Raw genomic sequence first — 18,367 nt, 5'->3', positions numbered from 1 at the left:
CCCGTCTAAATCTGGCTAAATTATGCACGCCTGCTTTTGAAATGCTTATTGTGGTCTTAATGTGTTCATGTCTGCTTCAAAGTCTTAAGTGGCCACAGTTGGATTTGTGGATGTAACAAATCAGCAAGGAAGCCGCAAAATCAACTTAAGATAAATTGCTAAATATGGTAGTGGATGATGACGCCTTGCGCTTCTAGTATTTCATGAGCTCCGGAGATAGAAATGGTGTAAAGTAAACTTATCATTGATATAATGAACGAATTTGATAATTCAATAATGAAAATGCAAACAAGGTTTTTACTAGAGATTGGTGAATGAATCTGGTATAGATTTTCATGACTTTGTCTTGACTATCAAATCAATATGACTTGAGAACCATTTACCGATATAAAACCAGTTAAAAATACTATGTGAACATCAAATACTAAAATGCGTTTTGCATGCTTCTCTCTTTCCTTGCTTTGTTTCACATTTATTATTTTTTATAAATAACTCAAGGCAGTGAACATACCCATTGCTCCTTCTGCCTCCGATTTACCCCACAACAACCCTGTGAGGTGAATTGGCCTGAGAGAAGGTAATTGGCCCAAAGACATTCAGACAGCTTTCATGCCTAAAGCGAGACTAGAACTCATTGTCTCCTGCTGATTGGCCCAAAATCACTCAGTTGGCTTCCATGCCTGAGGCGGGACTAGAACTCATTGTCTCCTGCTGATTGGCCCAAAATCACTCAGTTGGCTTTCATGCCCAAGGCAGGACTAGAACTCATTGTCTCCTGCTGATTGGCCCAAAATCACTCAGTTGGCTTCCATTCCTAAGGCGGGACTAGAACTCATTGTCTCCTGCTGATTGGCCCAAAATCACTCAGTTGGCTTCCATTCCTAAGGCGGGACTAGAACTCATTGTCTCCTGCTGATTGGCCCAAAATCACTCAGCTGGCTTTCATGCCTAAGGCAGGACTAGAACTCATTGTCTCCTGCTGATTGGCCCAAAATCACTCAGTTGGCTTTCATGCCTAAAGCAGGACTAGAACTCATTGTCTCCTGTTGATTGGCCCAAAATAACACATCTGGCTTACATGCCTAAGGCGGGACTAGAACTCAGTCTCTTGTTTCTAGTCTGTTGCCGTAACAACCCAACCTTAACTACTAGAGACCAAACTGGCTTTTTACAATTATTTGCAATGAGTGGTTCAAAAGAGATGATTGGAGTTATTGGAACAATTACTTTGTAGTTGAGGAGCAATAATCCAAGGTATCTGCTTCCTTATCATAATATATTCCCCACCAATCCCTTCATTGATGGAACACATGGAAAAACAGCCTATTTTATTTCATTATTAAGAAGGAAGGTTTTTTATTCCAAATGTCCTAGATCAGGGGTATTAAACTCACGGCGTCATGTGATCTATCCTGACTCCCCCCCTTCGCTAAAATGGGGGTGGGCGTGGCCAGTACGTGACACCTTCAGGCTGCAGGTTTGGCACCCCTGTCCTAGATGATGCTTGTTGAACCTCTTGTTTAGAAATGCTTCCCATCCTAGATTTAAATAAACAGGCTCTGTAGCCCCTCCTCTATCTGGGACCATAGTACTAGATGTCCTTAGTTGTACTGCTAAAAATATCTAGTTTTTCTTTGGATCAGTAGATTCTGGTTGTTTAGATCAAGGCTTTTTTCTTCTAAATCTGTCAGGACTGCAGCTCTGAGTTGTTGCAGCAAGCATATCCAAAGCCAACTTTCTAGCTAGAAATTGTAGGTTTTATTTATTCTAACCTGTTGTGGCCCTGCAGGATCCGGTTGAGCTGCTGATGGACTCGGATAGCGAGGAACCATATGAGTCTTTCCTGGACGATGTGGAGGACCCTGTGCAGGGTTCAGACTCAGAGCAGGGACCAGAGAGGCTGGTTGGCCACCAGGAGGCGCCTGAGGCATGGAGCAGTGGGGAGGATCAAAGGCAGTTTATCCCTGATGCTAGATTGAGAAGGGCTGAGAAACAGAAGCATCAACTCCATAGGCAGACTCACAGAAGATGATTAAGCACAGGTGGTTGTGGATTGGCCCCTCCCAAGAGAGATTATAGGTGAGGTGTTGGGAGGGGACATTTGCAGGAAACAACCATTCGAATTAGTAGTTAAGAAAATCTATCTGTGTATTCTAGCCGTGTCTGTTCGTTTGGACTATCTGTGTTGCTTCATTTGAATTATCTGGGTTGCTGCAGAGCTACTCTATTGAACGTGAGTTGCCTGGGCCCTCAGCCAAAGGATTCGTTATCTCAGTAATTAAACAGTGCCAAACAGCCAAGCCTGTGTTCTGGTTTATTCACAGCCGTGGAGGGAGGTCAGAACACTTAACCCATCTTGAGAAATACAGCTGCCTCTTTTCTGATTCTCGCTGTCCGGAAGTAAGCATGAAGTTGCTGAGTTTAATGAGAAACTACTTGGTTTGTTCATGTTATGATTTGAAACTATATTTCTGAGATCCTAGGTCTACTTCCAGTACAGGTGATCCTCGACTTACAACCACAATTGAGCCCAAATTTTTTGTTGCTAGATGAGACAGTAGTTAAGTATGTTTTGCTCCATTTTACAATCTTTCTTATCCCTGCAATTGTTAAGTTAGTAACACGGCTCTTAAGTGAATCTGTCTTCCCCATTTGCTTGTCAGAAGATCCCAAAATACAAATCATATGACCTTGGGACACTGACACCGTCATAAATGTGAATCAGTTGCCAAGTGTCTAAATTTTGATCCACTGACGGGGGGGGGGGGGGAGTGTTGCTGCAACCGTTGCAAAATGAAAAAATGGTCATAAGTCACTTTTTTGAGGGTCGTTGTAACTGTTGTAAACCGAGATCTCCCTGTACTGTCTTTGACCAACCACGCTCATCGGTTAATCTTGCGAGTTAATTTTGTGCTGTATTTTCTAGACGAAAAAGTGGTGGATTGAAACTTGTCTGTGGGAATAGATTAGCCAGCTCTTTTGTAATTAATTCTGCGACTTTTTAATACACCAATCTTTCCCTTGAAGGATTCCTAGATGAAGTAATAAAGAAATACGGCAGCTTAGTTCCGCTTTGTGAAAAAGACGTTATGGGAAGATTAAAGGAAGTCTTTAATGAAGATTTTTCTCATCGGTTAGTAGCCCTCTATAATTTTCTGCTTTGCTCATCCCTGCCCATTCCAGATTCCATGTTTATGGGATTATGTACCTCTATCTCACAAGTGCTGGGGTTATTTAACATCCACTGTTTTAATTCTGTTGCAGAAAACCATTCATCACTAAAGAAATCATGAAGTATCAGACCAGGCATCCAAAATCTCCCACTTGTAATTTCCGGGTCTTTTATAATAAGCACATGCTGGATATGGATGATTTGACAACGCTAGATGGCCAGAACTGGCTAAATGACCAGGTGAGACTCTGTTGTAAATATCCACTAAGATGTATCTTCTTGAAATCATGCTTGCTGACGAGTAGGGTGGTTGCATGGAATGCTGGCTTCTTTGGAGAAACACCAAGCAATGATGGAGGGGAGCATTTTGATGGATTTGTATCTTGTTGCTGACCGTGCCTGGATGTTAATTAACCATTTAGTGAAAGTGGCCATAATTTTCTCAAAATGTTGTGCTCACTTATCCAGAAAGGTTTAGAGCCTCTGTTTTGTATAGAAGATGCGTAGGAAAGAATTGCCAACGTTACACAACCGTAAGTAAAGATTCTCTAAGCTCAATGAGATACTTTCAGGAAGTGGCGTGGTGGCCTAGTGGGGAAGACGCTCGCCTTCCACTTGGAAGGTTGAGAGTTCAATCCTAGGTAGTGGCAGATGTGTTTCTCCTAAGGCACAAAATATCTGCTGTGAACTCCGTGTGGCATCAGGAAGGGCACCCGGCTAGTCAATGCTCAGCTCCATTCAGTCACTCTAACTCTACCCTGAAGAGGGACCATAGGGTCTTATAAACGGGATTTAATGAGATACTTTCAGCCCAGCTAACCATCAGAATGATCTCTGATAAGTTGGACCTAGACATACCAATCAATCAGAATAGAGCTGGAAGGGACCTTAGAGGTCTTCTAGTCCAACTCCTTGCTCAAGCAGGAGGTCCTATACAATTTCTGATAAGTGGCTGTCCAGTCTCTTCTTAAAAACCTCCAGTGAGGAAGCAACCACCACTTCTGAAGGCAACTTCTGTTCCTCTGGTTAATTGTCCTCAGTGTTAGGAAGTTTCTTCTCAAATCCAGGTTGCTTCTCTCCTTGATTAGTTTCTTGTCTTGCCTTCTGGTGCTTTGGAAAATAAGTTGATCCCCTCTTCTTTTTGGCAGCCCCTCAAATATTGGAATGCTGCTATCAATACAATACAATACAATAATAGAGTTGGAAGGGACCTTGGAGGTCTTCTAGTCCAACCCCCTGCCTAGGCAGGAAACCCTATACCGTTTCAGACAAATGGCTATCCAACATCTTCTTAAAGACTTCCAGTGTTGGGGCATTCATAACTTCTGGAGGGAATTTCTGTTCCACCGATTAATTGTTCTAACTGTCAGGAAGTTTCTCCTCAGTTCTAAGTTGCTTCTCTCCTTGATTAGTTTCCACCCATTGCTTCTTACTTTACACTCAGGTGCCTTGGAGAACAGTTTGACTCCCACTTCTTTGTGGCAGCCCCTGAGATATTGGAACATTGCTATCATGTCTCCCCTAGTCCTTCTTTCTCTTAAGCTAAACATACCCAGTTCCTGCAACCGTTCTTCATATGTTTTAGTCTCCAGTCCCCTAATCCTCTTTGTTGCTCTTCTCTGCACTCTTTCTAGAGTTTCCACATCTTTTTTACATCGTGGCCACCAGAACTGAATGCAGTATTCCAAGTGTGGCCTTACCAACCCCTGAGATATTGGAACAATACTATCATGTCTCCCCTAGTCCTTCTTTTCTCTGGACTGGCCATCATACCCAAATCCTGCAACAATTCTTCATATATTTTTTGTCTTCAGTCCTTTAATCATCTTAGTTGCTCTTCTTTGCACTCCCCCCCCCCCCAAATCTCAACATATTTTTTGTACTGTGTAACATATCATACAGACGATACAGTAAACTTAGAATAAACAATAAATTCCCATTCAGATTGTTATGAGCCCACTGATCTACAAAGGAGGTGACAGCTGTATTTGAATGAACTCTGAATTCACATTGGATAGGTTGTCTTGGTGGGAGAAGATGGCTTGACCTCTATAAATGTAAATTCTGAATTAACTGGCCAACCATGTGGAGTAAAGAAAAATGGGAGAGCTAAAATGTCAGTTTCTAAGATGGCATTCATAGGCAGTTAAGAAAAATACGTTCAGAAAGAGAAATGATTGAGAACATTAAGATATGATGAATCTCTAACGAGAATAGCACAGCAATTTCTTTTTTCCTATATTGTGAATGTATTAAGTGATGATCTCTATCTGCCTAAAAAGGGAAGGAATGTTTGTCTTAAAAGACATGATTTAAATGCTTACTTACCAAAATTGTGTCTGTATGTCTGTGTTGGAAAATCCAAGGCATTTGGTTTGATTGGTTGTGAAAATGTGTGTGCAAATAACCTACTTTTTCTGAGAATGAATGTATGCTTGTGACTATGTCTCTATTCAAAAATATGTAATTTGTATTACATTAGGCCACTACATCATATATTAGTTCCACAGTGTTAATCCTATAAAGGAGAATATCTTACCTGTTTCTGTAGAACTCCAATTTAGAAGTAAGGAATATCTCAAAAGATAGGTATGTTAAGTTTTAGCTAACTGATAAAAAAGTCCAGTACAATTTTTTTTGTTCAGAACACATTTTATTCTTATCTGTATACCGTATATTTGCTGAAGGCTGAGAAAGTTGCAGATGTAAACGGGCTATTTATCAAATTTTTATCTTGCATTTTTGGCTTATTTGTTGCTGGCAAAGCTCAGTTCCTTTTTTATAATGATTGTTATTGAAACTTTCAAAGCAGAAGATTAAAACAAGGAACTTTGCAATAATGTGAAGAAGCAGGGTTTTTTTTCTTTTTTCTTCCTTATTTTGTATTTGTTTGTATTAGCTGCTGGCAGAGTTCATGAAAAATTGAGCTATATGCAAGAGTGACCTTGATTCAGCTACTCTGCTCAAAGATGTATGCTATCATGAAAGTTTAGAGGCTAATAAACATGACAAATGCCAAAAGATGCTTTAGGATACAAGGAACAGTATAGGTCGTATTGTTCCCACAGCCAATGAAGCTCATTTATTTTACAATACAATACAATAGCAGAGTTGGAAGGGACCTTGGAGGTCTTCTAGTCCAACCCCCTGCCTAGGCAGGAAACCCTATACCTTATTTTTAACACAATCTCACTGTTTAATACCTTAAGCATGTTTACTTGTGAGTCAAAGTATTTCAGGCAGGAGCAACAGGTTAAATAACCAGTAGCACTTAGACTTCTATACTGCTTCACAGTGCTTTTACAACCCTCTCTAAGCAGTTTACAGAGTCAGCATATTTGCCCCCAACAATCTGGGTTCTCATTTTACCCACCTGGGCAGAATGGAAGGCTGAGTCAACCTTGAGCCTGGTGAGATTTGAACTGCCAAATTGCAGTCAGCTGGCAGTCAGCAGAAGTAACCTGCAGTACTGCACTCTAACCACTGCAGCTGGTGCAACTTTTGAGGCATAGTTACCGCTGTAATGGAGCCTGCCATTACGGTTGTACGTTGTAATGGTTGCAAAATGACAACTGACTTGATTTCATATGGGGGGGAGGGGGGGTTGGTGGCAGTTGAGAAGGAAAGATGACAGTGAAGCAGATCCATTGTTTGCTCTGCTGTGGTTTTGCAGGAAACCGGAAGGAAATGCTGGTTTTTGGCAAAACCAGTCAGGTGACCGCAGGGCGTTGCCAACGGCCGTAAATATGGCCACATTGCCATGGCCCCCCATTGGGCTCCATTTTTGGCTGTGATGGCCTCCTGCAGCCCTCTGCCACCAAAAAGGGCCACCACGTGCGATCCTTCATTGTTTCCAGGGAGGCCTCACAGCACCCTGTGGGCCGTGTCTGGTCCCCGGACCTTGATTGACAGCCCTGGACTAGCATTATGGGTGGTCCTCGATTTACAGCAGTTCATTTAGTGACCGTTCAAAGTTACAACAGCAGTAGAAAAAGTCACTTGTGACTGTTTTTCACACTTACGACCTTTGTAGCATCATGTGAAGCAAAATTCAGATGCTTGGCACCTGGCTCATAGTTACGACTGTTGCGGTGTCCCAAGGTCATGTGATCTCCTTTTGCAACCTTTTGACAAGCAAAGTCAATGGGGATGCCAGCTTCACTTAACGACCGTGTTGCTAACTTCTCAATTGCGGTGATTCACTTAACAACTGTGGCAAGGAAGGTCGTAAAATGGGGCAAAACTGACTTAACAAATGTGTCACTTAACAACAGAAATGTTGGGCTCCATTGTGTCCTAAGGACTACCTGTATATATATTAACATTACACCTAGACTAGTAAAACCCAATAAAATATAAATGTTAAAAAGATCTATGTTCAAAAAACGACGTCTAGGCCATCTAACCATTGAAGTGTAGCATTGTTTATATTTTAAAAAATCAATATACTGGACCCGTATATGTCCTCGGCTTACAGCCAGTCACAACACAACCAGTGTGATTCACTATACAAAACCCACAAGTGGAACTTAAAAACAAATCACACACGCATACCACACAAGAGCAGCTATTCAAGGCAGCCTTTGATTTTAAAATCTTTTTATCTAGAGAGCTTTGAAGGGGATGCATTCATATGCCTCATTTCAATGTAAGTACAGAAAAATATGCAGAGTGGGACTTTAGGCAAACAATGAACTGCTGAAGAAGTTCTGGGTTTCTTTTCTATCATTTATGTCTGTAGAAATATTTTTAGATTCAGGTACTAATATCTTAATATGCTATACAGATGTAGGACATCCCAACATAAAAACATTTTTTTTACACCCTCCCCCATAACTATTATGAAGTTATGGTATAAGAGAAAATAAATATATTTTTTAAAATCAATGTGAGATATTTGTAATTTTCTCTTTTCCTTTTTCTAGACCTGGATTGCGAATCTTGTCTATATTACATGAAGCATACATAATTTGATATATATACTTCTTTATGTTCCATAAAATGACTATGCATTGGACATAATATCCTTCCCTTTTTAAAAATATCTTTTCTAAACTGTTTCAGATTATCAATATGTATGGCGAGCTAATAATGGATGCAGTCCCTGATAAGGTACGTATCCTTCGTTTTGTCTTTTTAAGTAGAATTAGCCAAACAAGATCCCAAAAAAGAGTAGGAAGGAGAATAAAGAATTATCCTGACCCCCCCCTCCCCCCTGAAAAAAGTGAATCGGTTTAATTATCAAACAGGATTATTTATAATCGGTCAAATCACCTGTAAAGTTAGACGATGGTTGGGACAGTCGAGTGGCTGAAGTGCTGGGTGTAAGCTGCCTGTGTTTTATATATGCATTTTATGAATATTATTAGAATGTGTATGAACAGGCTCATAATCTGGTTTATGAATAGAAATGAAATGAATAGAATAGAATAGAATAGTTTATTGGCCAAGTGTGATTGAGCATAAAGGAATTTGTCTTTGGTGCGTAATCTGTCAATGTATTGTATATACAAGTGACAACAATGATTATGCATGCATGCATGTGTGTATGTCTGTAGAGACGCAGTGACTCATTGGCTAAGATGCTGAACTTGCCGATCAGAAAGGTCAGCAGTTTGGCGGTTCAAATACCTAGTGCCGCGTAATGGAGTGAGCTCCCATTACTTGTCCCAACTCCTGCCAACCTAGCAGTTCGATCGCAAGTGAAAAATGCAAGTAGAAAAATAGGGACCACCTTTGGTGGGGAGGGAACAGCGTTCCATGCGCCTTCGGCGTTTAATCATGCTGGCCACATGATCACGGAGACGTCTTCGGACAGCGCTGGCTTTGAAACGGAGATGAGCACCGCCCCCTAGAATCGGGAACGACTAGCACATATGTGCGAGGGGAACCTTTACCTTTACATATGTATGTATGTATGTATATAAAATAGGAGAAAGTAATAGGAAAGATGAGAAGGATAACAGAAATACAGCTGTATTACATGGTAAATATCCTTAGGCATAAGACAGTGCCTGTGGGAATTAGGTGTTCAGCAGAAAAATGGCACAGGGGGAAAACTTTTTGTGTCTAGTTATTGTGGCATACAATGCCCTATAACAGCATCCTGAAGGGAACAGTTGAAACCGTTTATGTCCAGGATGTGAGGGGTCTCAGCCCTCCTTCTGACCCTTGCAGTATACAGGTCTTCAGTGGAAAGACAGCCTAGTTGCCATTGTTTTTCCTGCAGTCTGAACTATCCCTTGAAGTCTGTACCTGTCCTGTTTGGTTGCTGTACCAAACCAGATAGATAGATGCCTAAAGTTGGGCCCTTTTCCTTCTCTTTGCCTTCTCTTGTTGCCCGCAATAGTGTTAAGGTAATGATGATTTAATAGCTGACCAGCTGCTGTAAGGCTGTAAACCGAGATGACGAAATGAGAATGAGTTAGCAGGGCTACTGCCACTTTAAGAAGCTGTCTATATAAGGGAGGCCATGTGAGGGCGTTTCTCTCTCTCTCCGTGTGTACTTCCGTGTTATAGATGAAGATTGATTGCACGGCTTTGCCTAGTACGTATATGTATATGTATGTGTGTGTGTACATGTACATATACACATATACATATACACATATACATATACATATATACATACACATATGCATACATATGGTATTTCCATGAAAATAAGATAGGGTCTTATTTTCTTTTGATCCCCGAAATAAGCACTTGGTCTTATTTTCCCTTGGCCTTATTTTCGGGGAGGTCTTATTATTTTTGATGTGCAGGAGGCAGCGAGTGGGTCACCTCATGGCTGCTGCTGTGTTGCAATATTTTCAGGAAGGGCTTATTTTTTGGGGAGGGCTTATTTTAGCGCATGCGCTAAAAGCCTGATTGGGCTTATTATCCAGGGAGGTCTTATTTTTAGGGAAACAGGTATATATATCACTGTTTGAAAGACAAAACCTCTGTGTACTGTATTTTGCTCCTGGGTTGTTTCAAAATAGCAGTCACACTGTGCACACTCAGACAAATAGCTTTACTTTGAGGGCACGGTTCAGTATTGGAATTATGAGCTCTGATTGGACCAGTAAATTCACTGATCACCCTGTCTTTATAGGTTCATTTCTTCAACAGCTTTTTCCATAGACAGCTGGTAACCAAAGGATATAACGGGGTGAAACGATGGACTAAAAAGGTATGACCCTATTTCCTGATCTTGACAACCCTTGGCAGGTGCAAAGTGTTGAGCATTGGAAAAAATGCACCTGAAATTTATGAATTTTATGTTTGTGAACTTTTCCCATTTATAAAAATATCAATCTGGGGTCAAAACCGAAGCGTATGCTGTACCGTTAAACTGGTGAGAATATTCTTTGGGGAAGAGACCAAGGAAAAATCTTTTTTGCCTTTTGGGCAAAATCAAGTGTAGTATCACAACAATATGATTACTTTAGTTGTTCATGCAGGCCAAACCTCCTTCAAATCCTTTAGAAGTGAAAATAGCTTTTGTAAGTATTTATTTAGAACCAGGCTTCAGAAATCGAAATGTTCCATTCTGCTCTTTGGAATTAGAAATTAAATTGGATTTTGTTACTTGACTTGTGTAGTAGAACTTAGTTTTGTTTTGTTCACGCTTTGTGTAGAGCATTTTGAGTTCAGCCGCAAATGGCAGTTTCACCTGGCTGGATTTTAATTAAACTGAGAATGTGCATTTCCCTTTTTTTTAAAAAACAACAACAACAACAAAAACCTGAGATTAAGGGCATTTTATTTTGCCACTTCAGCTCTCAGTTACTCCCCAAGCCATAGTTAATTCTCATTGTATAATTTTTATGAGCTGGAGTTATTTAGCTCTGTCTAAATGGTCCTGTTAGATTTACTAATTGAAAGCTGGTTTCGTTTCCAATCGTGTTAACCATCTTGATCTGATCCTTTTGTTCAGAACTCACACCATTTTTTCTCTGCCCTTTTTTAAAACTATGGTGCCCAGTATTTGTAGTTGTACTCCTCATCCTCATCATCGTCTTCATCATCAACCTTATTGACATTTGAGATGGTCTCTGCTCCAGAGTTTGAACCCTAGCGCTGTGTGGCGGTGGGAGCTCCCGTCACTCACCTCAACTGCTGCCCACCTAGCAGTTCAAAGCACGTTCTGTGCGAGTAGGTAAATAGGTACCACTTCGGTGGGGGAGATAAGTTGGTGCTTTGTGCGGCGGTTAAATCCTGCCAGCAATGAACCTTCCCAGTCGCGATGCTCATTTGGGAGGTGGCTTTGCTGGAGGGTGGGGGCCCTTGACTAACACTACAGGAAAAGTCCCTCATCTTTATTGCTGGTGCAAAGCTAGTTCTCCTCTTGTTGACAGTCTGGGAAGAGAGCACCGTCGTGCACCTATCGTTGCTGGTAAACAAGCAGCCAAACTACTGCTCTGCATTAGCATCGTGGTTTCCTGGCTAATGTAATAATGCCAGACGTTAAATAACTAAATCAAATCATCATCATCATCCCAGTGTTATACCTACAAGTGCAGGCTTTGCTCTTCGGGACAAGAAGCGCCATCTTGGGTGATCAAACCCAGCATCCGTGTCTAACTCTCCCAATACCAGTTCACCATTGGACCTACATGCCCTTTGGTATTTCTTTTGTTTCTAACCCAAATCACAAATAAAACAATGGGCTATGCGATCTTCAGGAAGGACTTCAGTGATGAATAAGCAAGGAGATTGGGAAGAAATAGTTTGGCAGGCACTTTTTGTTGCTTTTGGTACCTCTTTTTGGGGTGTCTCCTTTTAGTCGTAAGCAAACTCACGTGCCGTGGGATGTCCATGCTGCAATCTGTGTATTTGCACAACTGTGTAAATACATATTTTCTTCACACATACTACAACGTCTTCATCCCTTCTTGGCTCTTTTACTTCTGAAAAGTTATAACCTTCCAACACTGTAGGATCATAATCCCTGTATAATGTCTTATCGCAACATCTTTGTCTTTGGATTACTTTTCTCATTCTGCAACGGTGTAGAAACCTCAGAGGTTCTGAGTATCGCCTGCCAGTATTTCTCTTGCAATATTCTACAAATATTTCTTCCTTAGTGTCATGCTTTATTTGTCCTAGACCCGTGATGGCGAACCTATGGCACACGTGCTACAGCTGGCACATGGAGCCCTCTCTGTGGGCATGCCAGCTGTTGCCCAGCTCAGCTCCACCGCGCATGCGTGCGTGCCTCCTGCCGCACCAACTGATTCTTGAGTCTCTGCTGTGCGTGGGCAGGGGGGTAACACACGCACACATGTGTGGGGGTAGGGGAAATCATGCGCTCACATGCAGGGGGCGGGGCGCATTGCATTATGGGTGCGGGCACACAGGCATGCGCTGTTGTGCACGCACATGCAATTTCGGCACGCGAGGACAAAGAGGTTAGAAAGTCGCTATCCTAGACCTTGTCAGTATGTTAGCTTCTGGGCTGTTTTTGACCCCTGTCTTTGATTCTTGTTTTATGCCATTCTCATGAGGAAGTGCCTACCTAACCATTTTCTTCTCAATGCTTCCTATATATTCACTCAAGTCCTTCACAAAGATAGCATAGTCCAGTGGTGGTGATCCTTTTTTCCCTCGGGTGCCAAAAGCCCGTGAGCTTGCGTTATGTCGCCGTGCATGTGCCCATGCCCATCCTTTAATGCTCCCCCTCATGCCGTGCCCCCTGCTCATGCATGTGTGACACCCCACCCACCCACCCGCTGCCCTGCGCATGCACGCACATCTTTTTGGGAGTCTGGGGAGAGCGAAAACAGCCCCCCAAGCCCTCCAGAGGCTGGAAATGGCTCATTTCCTGACTTCTGGTGGGGCCATTTTTTGCCCTCCCCATGCTCCAGAAGCTTTCTTGGAGCCTGGGGAGGGCGAAAATGCCCCCCCTCCTCCCCTGTGGCCGGAAACTGCCTGTTTCCCGACTTCTGCTGGGCCCGATACAGCCTTTTTTTCCACCCTCCCCGCTCCAGAGGCTTTCCTCCGCCCTCCAAGAGCTCTGTACTTACTTGGCTTGGAGACTCCTGGGAAGGGAAGGGCAGCGTGGGCGGGCCAGCCGAAAATTAGCTGGCCAGGGCGCATGGGCGCTAGAGCCGAGCTAGGGCAATGGCTCACGTGCCTGCTGATATGACTCCGCGTGCCCCAGGTTCGCCATCACGGGCATAGTCCATTGTTGGAGAAGCTAAACTCTTGGTTGCACCATCTATAGTACAACAGATGTTCATATGCAAGGAGTCTTGTTTAGTCTACTTGCTCATTGACCTTCAACTGAACAGATGGATGAAAAAATTACTTCTCCTCCCACTTCACTTTCCTGGCAATGAATTCCTTAAGATATCTTCTGATCATGAATCAACAAGGAATAATATTGTCCCAAAATATTGGCTTTTTAAAAGTCAGCAGGGCTTTCTTAGTTGTTGTTTTCTTGAAAACCAGGAAAAGAAGCCAAGAAGCTTTTTGGGTGAGAAGCAAAACATTTTCAGGAGAAAAACAGTAAGAAGCTCCCAGTTGCCTTTTGAAAAGCACCTTTGGGACAACCAAGACCTTGGGTGGTCGAGAATCTCCACAGACATTGAATAATCTTGGGTGACCTCTTTGTTAAGCTCCATAGATTGGCACCTGGAAGATAACGCACCTCTAGTCATGATGGATTTGTGACTGCACACAACTCCCTTGGATCCTCTCAGCAGGGAATTGCCCATCACCACGATGTCTCTCTTTTTCCCTCAGTGGCTTCTGCTTTTGTTTTTTCTTTCTTTTTAGGATTCTCCAAGGCCCCAGGTTCTCATGTAGCTCCTAAACCTGAGTTGATGTAGAGGTAGAATCTTGGGTTCGGATTGAGAGATTCTGTAAATAGTTTCATGTATTCACCAGTTTCTCCTGCGATTATTCCGTCTACTCTAAAGTGGGGTTACTTGAGCCTTTCTTTCAGTGGTGGGTTTCACATTTCGTTACCACTGGTTTGCCCTGCATGTGCCTCCTTGCTTCAAGGATATGACGCATTCTTTTATTGATTGAGGACAGATTTCTTTAAAAAAATCCTTTACCAGGAATTTCACTGGCCAAAACCATTATGCAATGGAATGAAAAATGTGGGTGATAGCAACAAAAAGTCTTTTTTAAAAATCCCCCAACCCCCTGCCAGCAGAGCTCCAGATTCCTCTTTTATCACTTCACTAAATTTCAGCAAACATTTTTACGGATTCTACTACTAAAATGCTGAAAACGTTTAAATTGCTGTTTGGCGGCTTGGCTCCACGGATATGTAAACGTTTGGGTGATGAGTGAGGAGCCCTGGGGTTCAAATACTCCCTCAGCCATGGAAGAAATTTCTGGAAATTTCCCCTGAGGACTTGAAGCTAGCCAGTCAGTCACTCTAGGTCCAATGTACCTCACAAGGTTGTGATGGTGGTGGGAAAAAAACACACACAAAACTGTGGGAATACGTATTCACTGCTTGGCCTTCTTTTAGGGGGAGAGAGGCAGGATATAAATCTAAAAACCAGCTTTAAAAGTTATCATTGACCCAGAAGTTGTTTCAACAAAAGGGTCTCTCGTCGTCCTCTTGTGTGTGTCTTTCCGGACGAAATGTGTCTAACTAATTGGAATTCCAAAAAGCATACCAGAAAAAAGAAATACAATGCGTTGTGTGATTTTATTGGTTCCCTAATGATCTTTTTATCAGGAATCTTCTGAAGAAAGGAGTCTTCAGACAGTCACGTGTTCTCTCTACCATTACTTTTTCCCCAAGGCTATTACTGTTTTTCTTTTTCTATTGACTCCTGTAAAAAAGCCTTCAGATATCCATGGAGGCTTCCTTAAATGGCAGAGGGGTGGGAGAGGGATAGTTCCCTGCCAGTGGACTCTGCATTTATTTTAGCTGCAGACATGCCTGCCATTTATGCAAGGAGAGTTTTGCATGCAAGTGCAAGTTGCCGCCACTTGCACGAGGGGCGCTTCGCACATACTCATGTGCTCGCCTGCCGCTTGTGCGGCCTAGTTTCGAACAAGCCACAGCCTGGGGCTTGGGGACCCCTGGTTTCAGGGTTGCTTTGAACTGGAAGCTGTTGTCCTGGTTTTAACACCCTGGTCCTAAAGTTGTGTACAAGCAAAAAAAAATTGGCTCCCTGGAACACAAATTCCGCCTTCCTGTCGCTAATAAAATAGATCAGAAATTAGCCAATCTTGGAATCATGGCTACCTAGGATTCTCCAGGCCAACTCCATTACCAATTCCACATGGTAAATTAAAACGAGTATAAGGGAGGAAGAGGGCTTTGTCCAGATGCTTGGGCAATAAGTTTCATTTTTCCTGGTTTGTCACTTGCAATTTAACATCCTCAGAGCAGGGATGCAAAAAATGTTACGACCTGAGAATCAGAAACCGGGACGGCCTTGCGTGTGAAGGGCCAACATAAACTTTGCAGATACACCCTTCAAATTTCTGGAAATTCTCCCCCAGTAAAGGCTGCGCAGCTCCCTCGGCCTGCCGGGCAAACCTTGAAAAGGTGATTAACTTGATGGAGATTCTAACCTCTAGTTTGGAAGGCAGTAATTCTTCACCCCAGGTAAAAGAGGAAGGAGGCATGGTGGGTTTGTGTGAAATTGGCAGGCAGCGCACCCTGCATTTCCTCTGTCCGTCTCTTTGTCTTATTGTTGGAATTTCTGGTGGTTTTCTTTATGGTTCTGTGGGAATTAATGATGCATCCAGCATTGTGGGCAGGTGAGCCGATGCTCGGTCCTGCTGATGGATGACCTGCACTTCTTCTTCTGTTTTTTCTTCAGGTGGACCTCTTCAAAAAGACCCTCTTATTAATTCCTATTCATCTGGAAGTCCACTGGTCCTTAATTACTGTGAATCTCCCTAACCGAATTATTTCATTTTATGACTCTCAAGGCATTCATTTTAAGTTCTGCGTAGAGGTAAGCGGAAGAGCTGCCCTTCTGATAAAACTTATCCCATCTTTTCATATCCCCCCAAGGACTTTGGTTATTTCTTTGATAGAGCTATCCTGAGTGTAGCAGGGTCATTTTGTCATTTTCCCACTCGTGCCGGCAGAGGAGGGAGTCCCAGCATGAGTCAGTGGTGGGATTCAAATTTTTGTACTATCGGTTCTGTGAGCGTGGCTTGGTGCACGTGGTTTGGCTTGGTGGGTGTGGCTTTGTGGGAGGGGAAGGTTACTGCAAAATCCCCATTTACTCCCGATCAGCTGGGACTCAGGAGGCAGAGAATAGATGGGGGCGGGGCCAGCCAGAGGTGGTATTTGCCGGTTCTCCGAACTACTCAAAATTTCCACTACTGGTTCTCCAGAACTGGTCAGAACCTGCTGAAAGCCACTTCTGGCACGAGTATTTTAGCTGGCGGAGTCCAGGAGGAGGGCCTTCTCCGCTATGGCTCCTGCCCTCTGGAACATCTTGCTTCCCCCCCTCTCCTTCATGTGAGGTTGTCCACAACCCTCCTAACTTTTCACAAAGGCCTAAAAGACGTAGCTGTGCCAGTCGGCTTCAGGCTCCAATGGGTGGATCAACACAACGGAGGTGGTTAATTGAGTAATAACAGACCCCGCCTTCTCTCCCCATGGGTTTCTAGTTTTAAGGTTTGATTTTAACATTCTATGTTTCAACTAAGATGTAACTTGTAAGCCGCCCAGAGTTAACCCTTTGGTAAGATGGGCAGTAAGTAAGTAAGTAAGTAAATAAATAAATACCGCATTTTTCAGATTAGAAGACGCACCAAGATTTCAAAGAGAAAAACAAGAGGAAAACAATAGTTTTTGGCCCCCGTGCATCCCGTTTTTTCTCTCCCCGGCTCCCAGGAGCACTCTGCAGGCCTCCCAAACCCTCTGCGTTGTGAAAAACGGGGCCATTTTTCACCTCCCAAACCCCCCAGGCGTGTCGTTTTTGCCCTCCCCAGCCCTCAGGAGCTCTCTGCAGGCCTCCCAAACCAAAAACGGATGCGTAGGGGTGGGGTTTTGGGAGGCCCAAAATGGCCACATTCGGTGCATCCAACATGTCCACCCTCTTTTAGGGGGAAAGAACATCAGTTGGTTAATACTTTGGGTATTTTTGCAGCCAATTGAATTGTGACCTTGGGGAAATGATAAGGCATTGCAGCATCTAAATATTGAAATAAATGCCACGCTGCTTGAATTATGCCAGGCCCCTTTTATAGGTGGTCCTCGATTCACGACCATCTGTTTAGTGACCGTTCAAAGTTGCAATTATATTGTAAATTCTGACTGGGCCATACTTCTTCCTGCTTTTTTCTGAATCTCCTTTTTACCAATCTATAGTTCTCCAAATTCACTGCAATGGGGAGTCTCGGTGCTCCCAACCATTTTGGCCCAAGACCAACATCTACTTAAGCATTCTGGGAGTTGTAGTCCACCACATCTACCATCGTAACAACTCAAGCGAAGGTTCCTGCCCGTTCTTAAAGCCGTCTTAAATAACTTTAGCGATTCGTGTCCGTGATTGATCCTCTTCCTTTTGGTAAAACTCCACAGGCTACATAGGACAGATTTGTTGCAGAGATAAAATGAATTAAAACCCCACGAGGTTAATTACACTGAAAGCTAATGATTCCCGCAAGATTTACCCAGGATGTTTTTTAAATCATGGCCATTAAAGGAGCTTTCTGTTCCAAGCCAAACGCTTTTCATTGTATCCCATTGACTCTCAGAGGACACGATGTGTGGGGAAGTGCTTGTTTAAGAAACTTACAACCCATCCAAACAGGCTCTTGATTCATATTCCTTCTCCTATTTTTTTTCTCCCCCTAAAAGAACATACGGAAATACTTGCTGACAGAAGCTAAAGAAAAGAACCGGCCCGATTTCCTCCAGGATTGGCAAACGGCTGTTACAAAGGTAAGTGCTTTTTCATGGAGGCGAGGTAGCTTTTGGGGTAGTACCTGGCGGAAAATGCAACTTTGTGATAGCTCACTGTTCTGACCTAGGCTTCCCAAGATCAGGAAGCCGACTCCTCATCCCAACAAAAACCCTTTTATATAGTTTAAAGTGAATTCCTACCCAGCAAAGTCCCAGCAAACAGTATTTCATGAGATTTTACAACCACAGGCCTTTATCAGGCTTGGAGGGCTGCCAGGCTGATATCTTCCAAACGCCACGCTGTAGCAGCAATTACTTGGTAAGAAGTCAGGAACAGATCTTCATCCTAATGAATTGAACTAATT

General features: G+C 42.9%; 1 protein-coding gene across 2 annotated transcripts in view; it reads left to right on the top strand.

Moving 5' to 3' along the window:
- SENP5 (SUMO specific peptidase 5) overlaps positions 1–18,367 on the top strand; it is a 50,393-nt gene that overhangs the window by 18,580 nt on the left and 13,446 nt on the right. For both annotated transcript variants that reach the window (XM_081953626.1, XM_081953627.1), the window contains exons 3-8: positions 3,028–3,133; positions 3,265–3,412; positions 8,237–8,284; positions 10,269–10,346; positions 15,958–16,095; positions 17,958–18,041. In XM_081953626.1, the coding sequence (XP_081809752.1) occupies positions 3,028–3,133; positions 3,265–3,412; positions 8,237–8,284; positions 10,269–10,346; positions 15,958–16,095; positions 17,958–18,041 (602 nt within the window). The remainder of the gene's footprint in view (positions 1–3,027; positions 3,134–3,264; positions 3,413–8,236; positions 8,285–10,268; positions 10,347–15,957; positions 16,096–17,957; positions 18,042–18,367) is intronic.

This window comes from Natrix helvetica (assembly GCF_964273705.1).
Source record: "Natrix helvetica genome assembly, chromosome: 5".
NCBI lineage: Eukaryota > Metazoa > Chordata > Lepidosauria > Squamata > Natricidae > Natrix > Natrix helvetica.
Note: the sequence above shows the minus strand (reverse complement) of the source record. Positions and strands in the feature narration are given on the sequence as shown.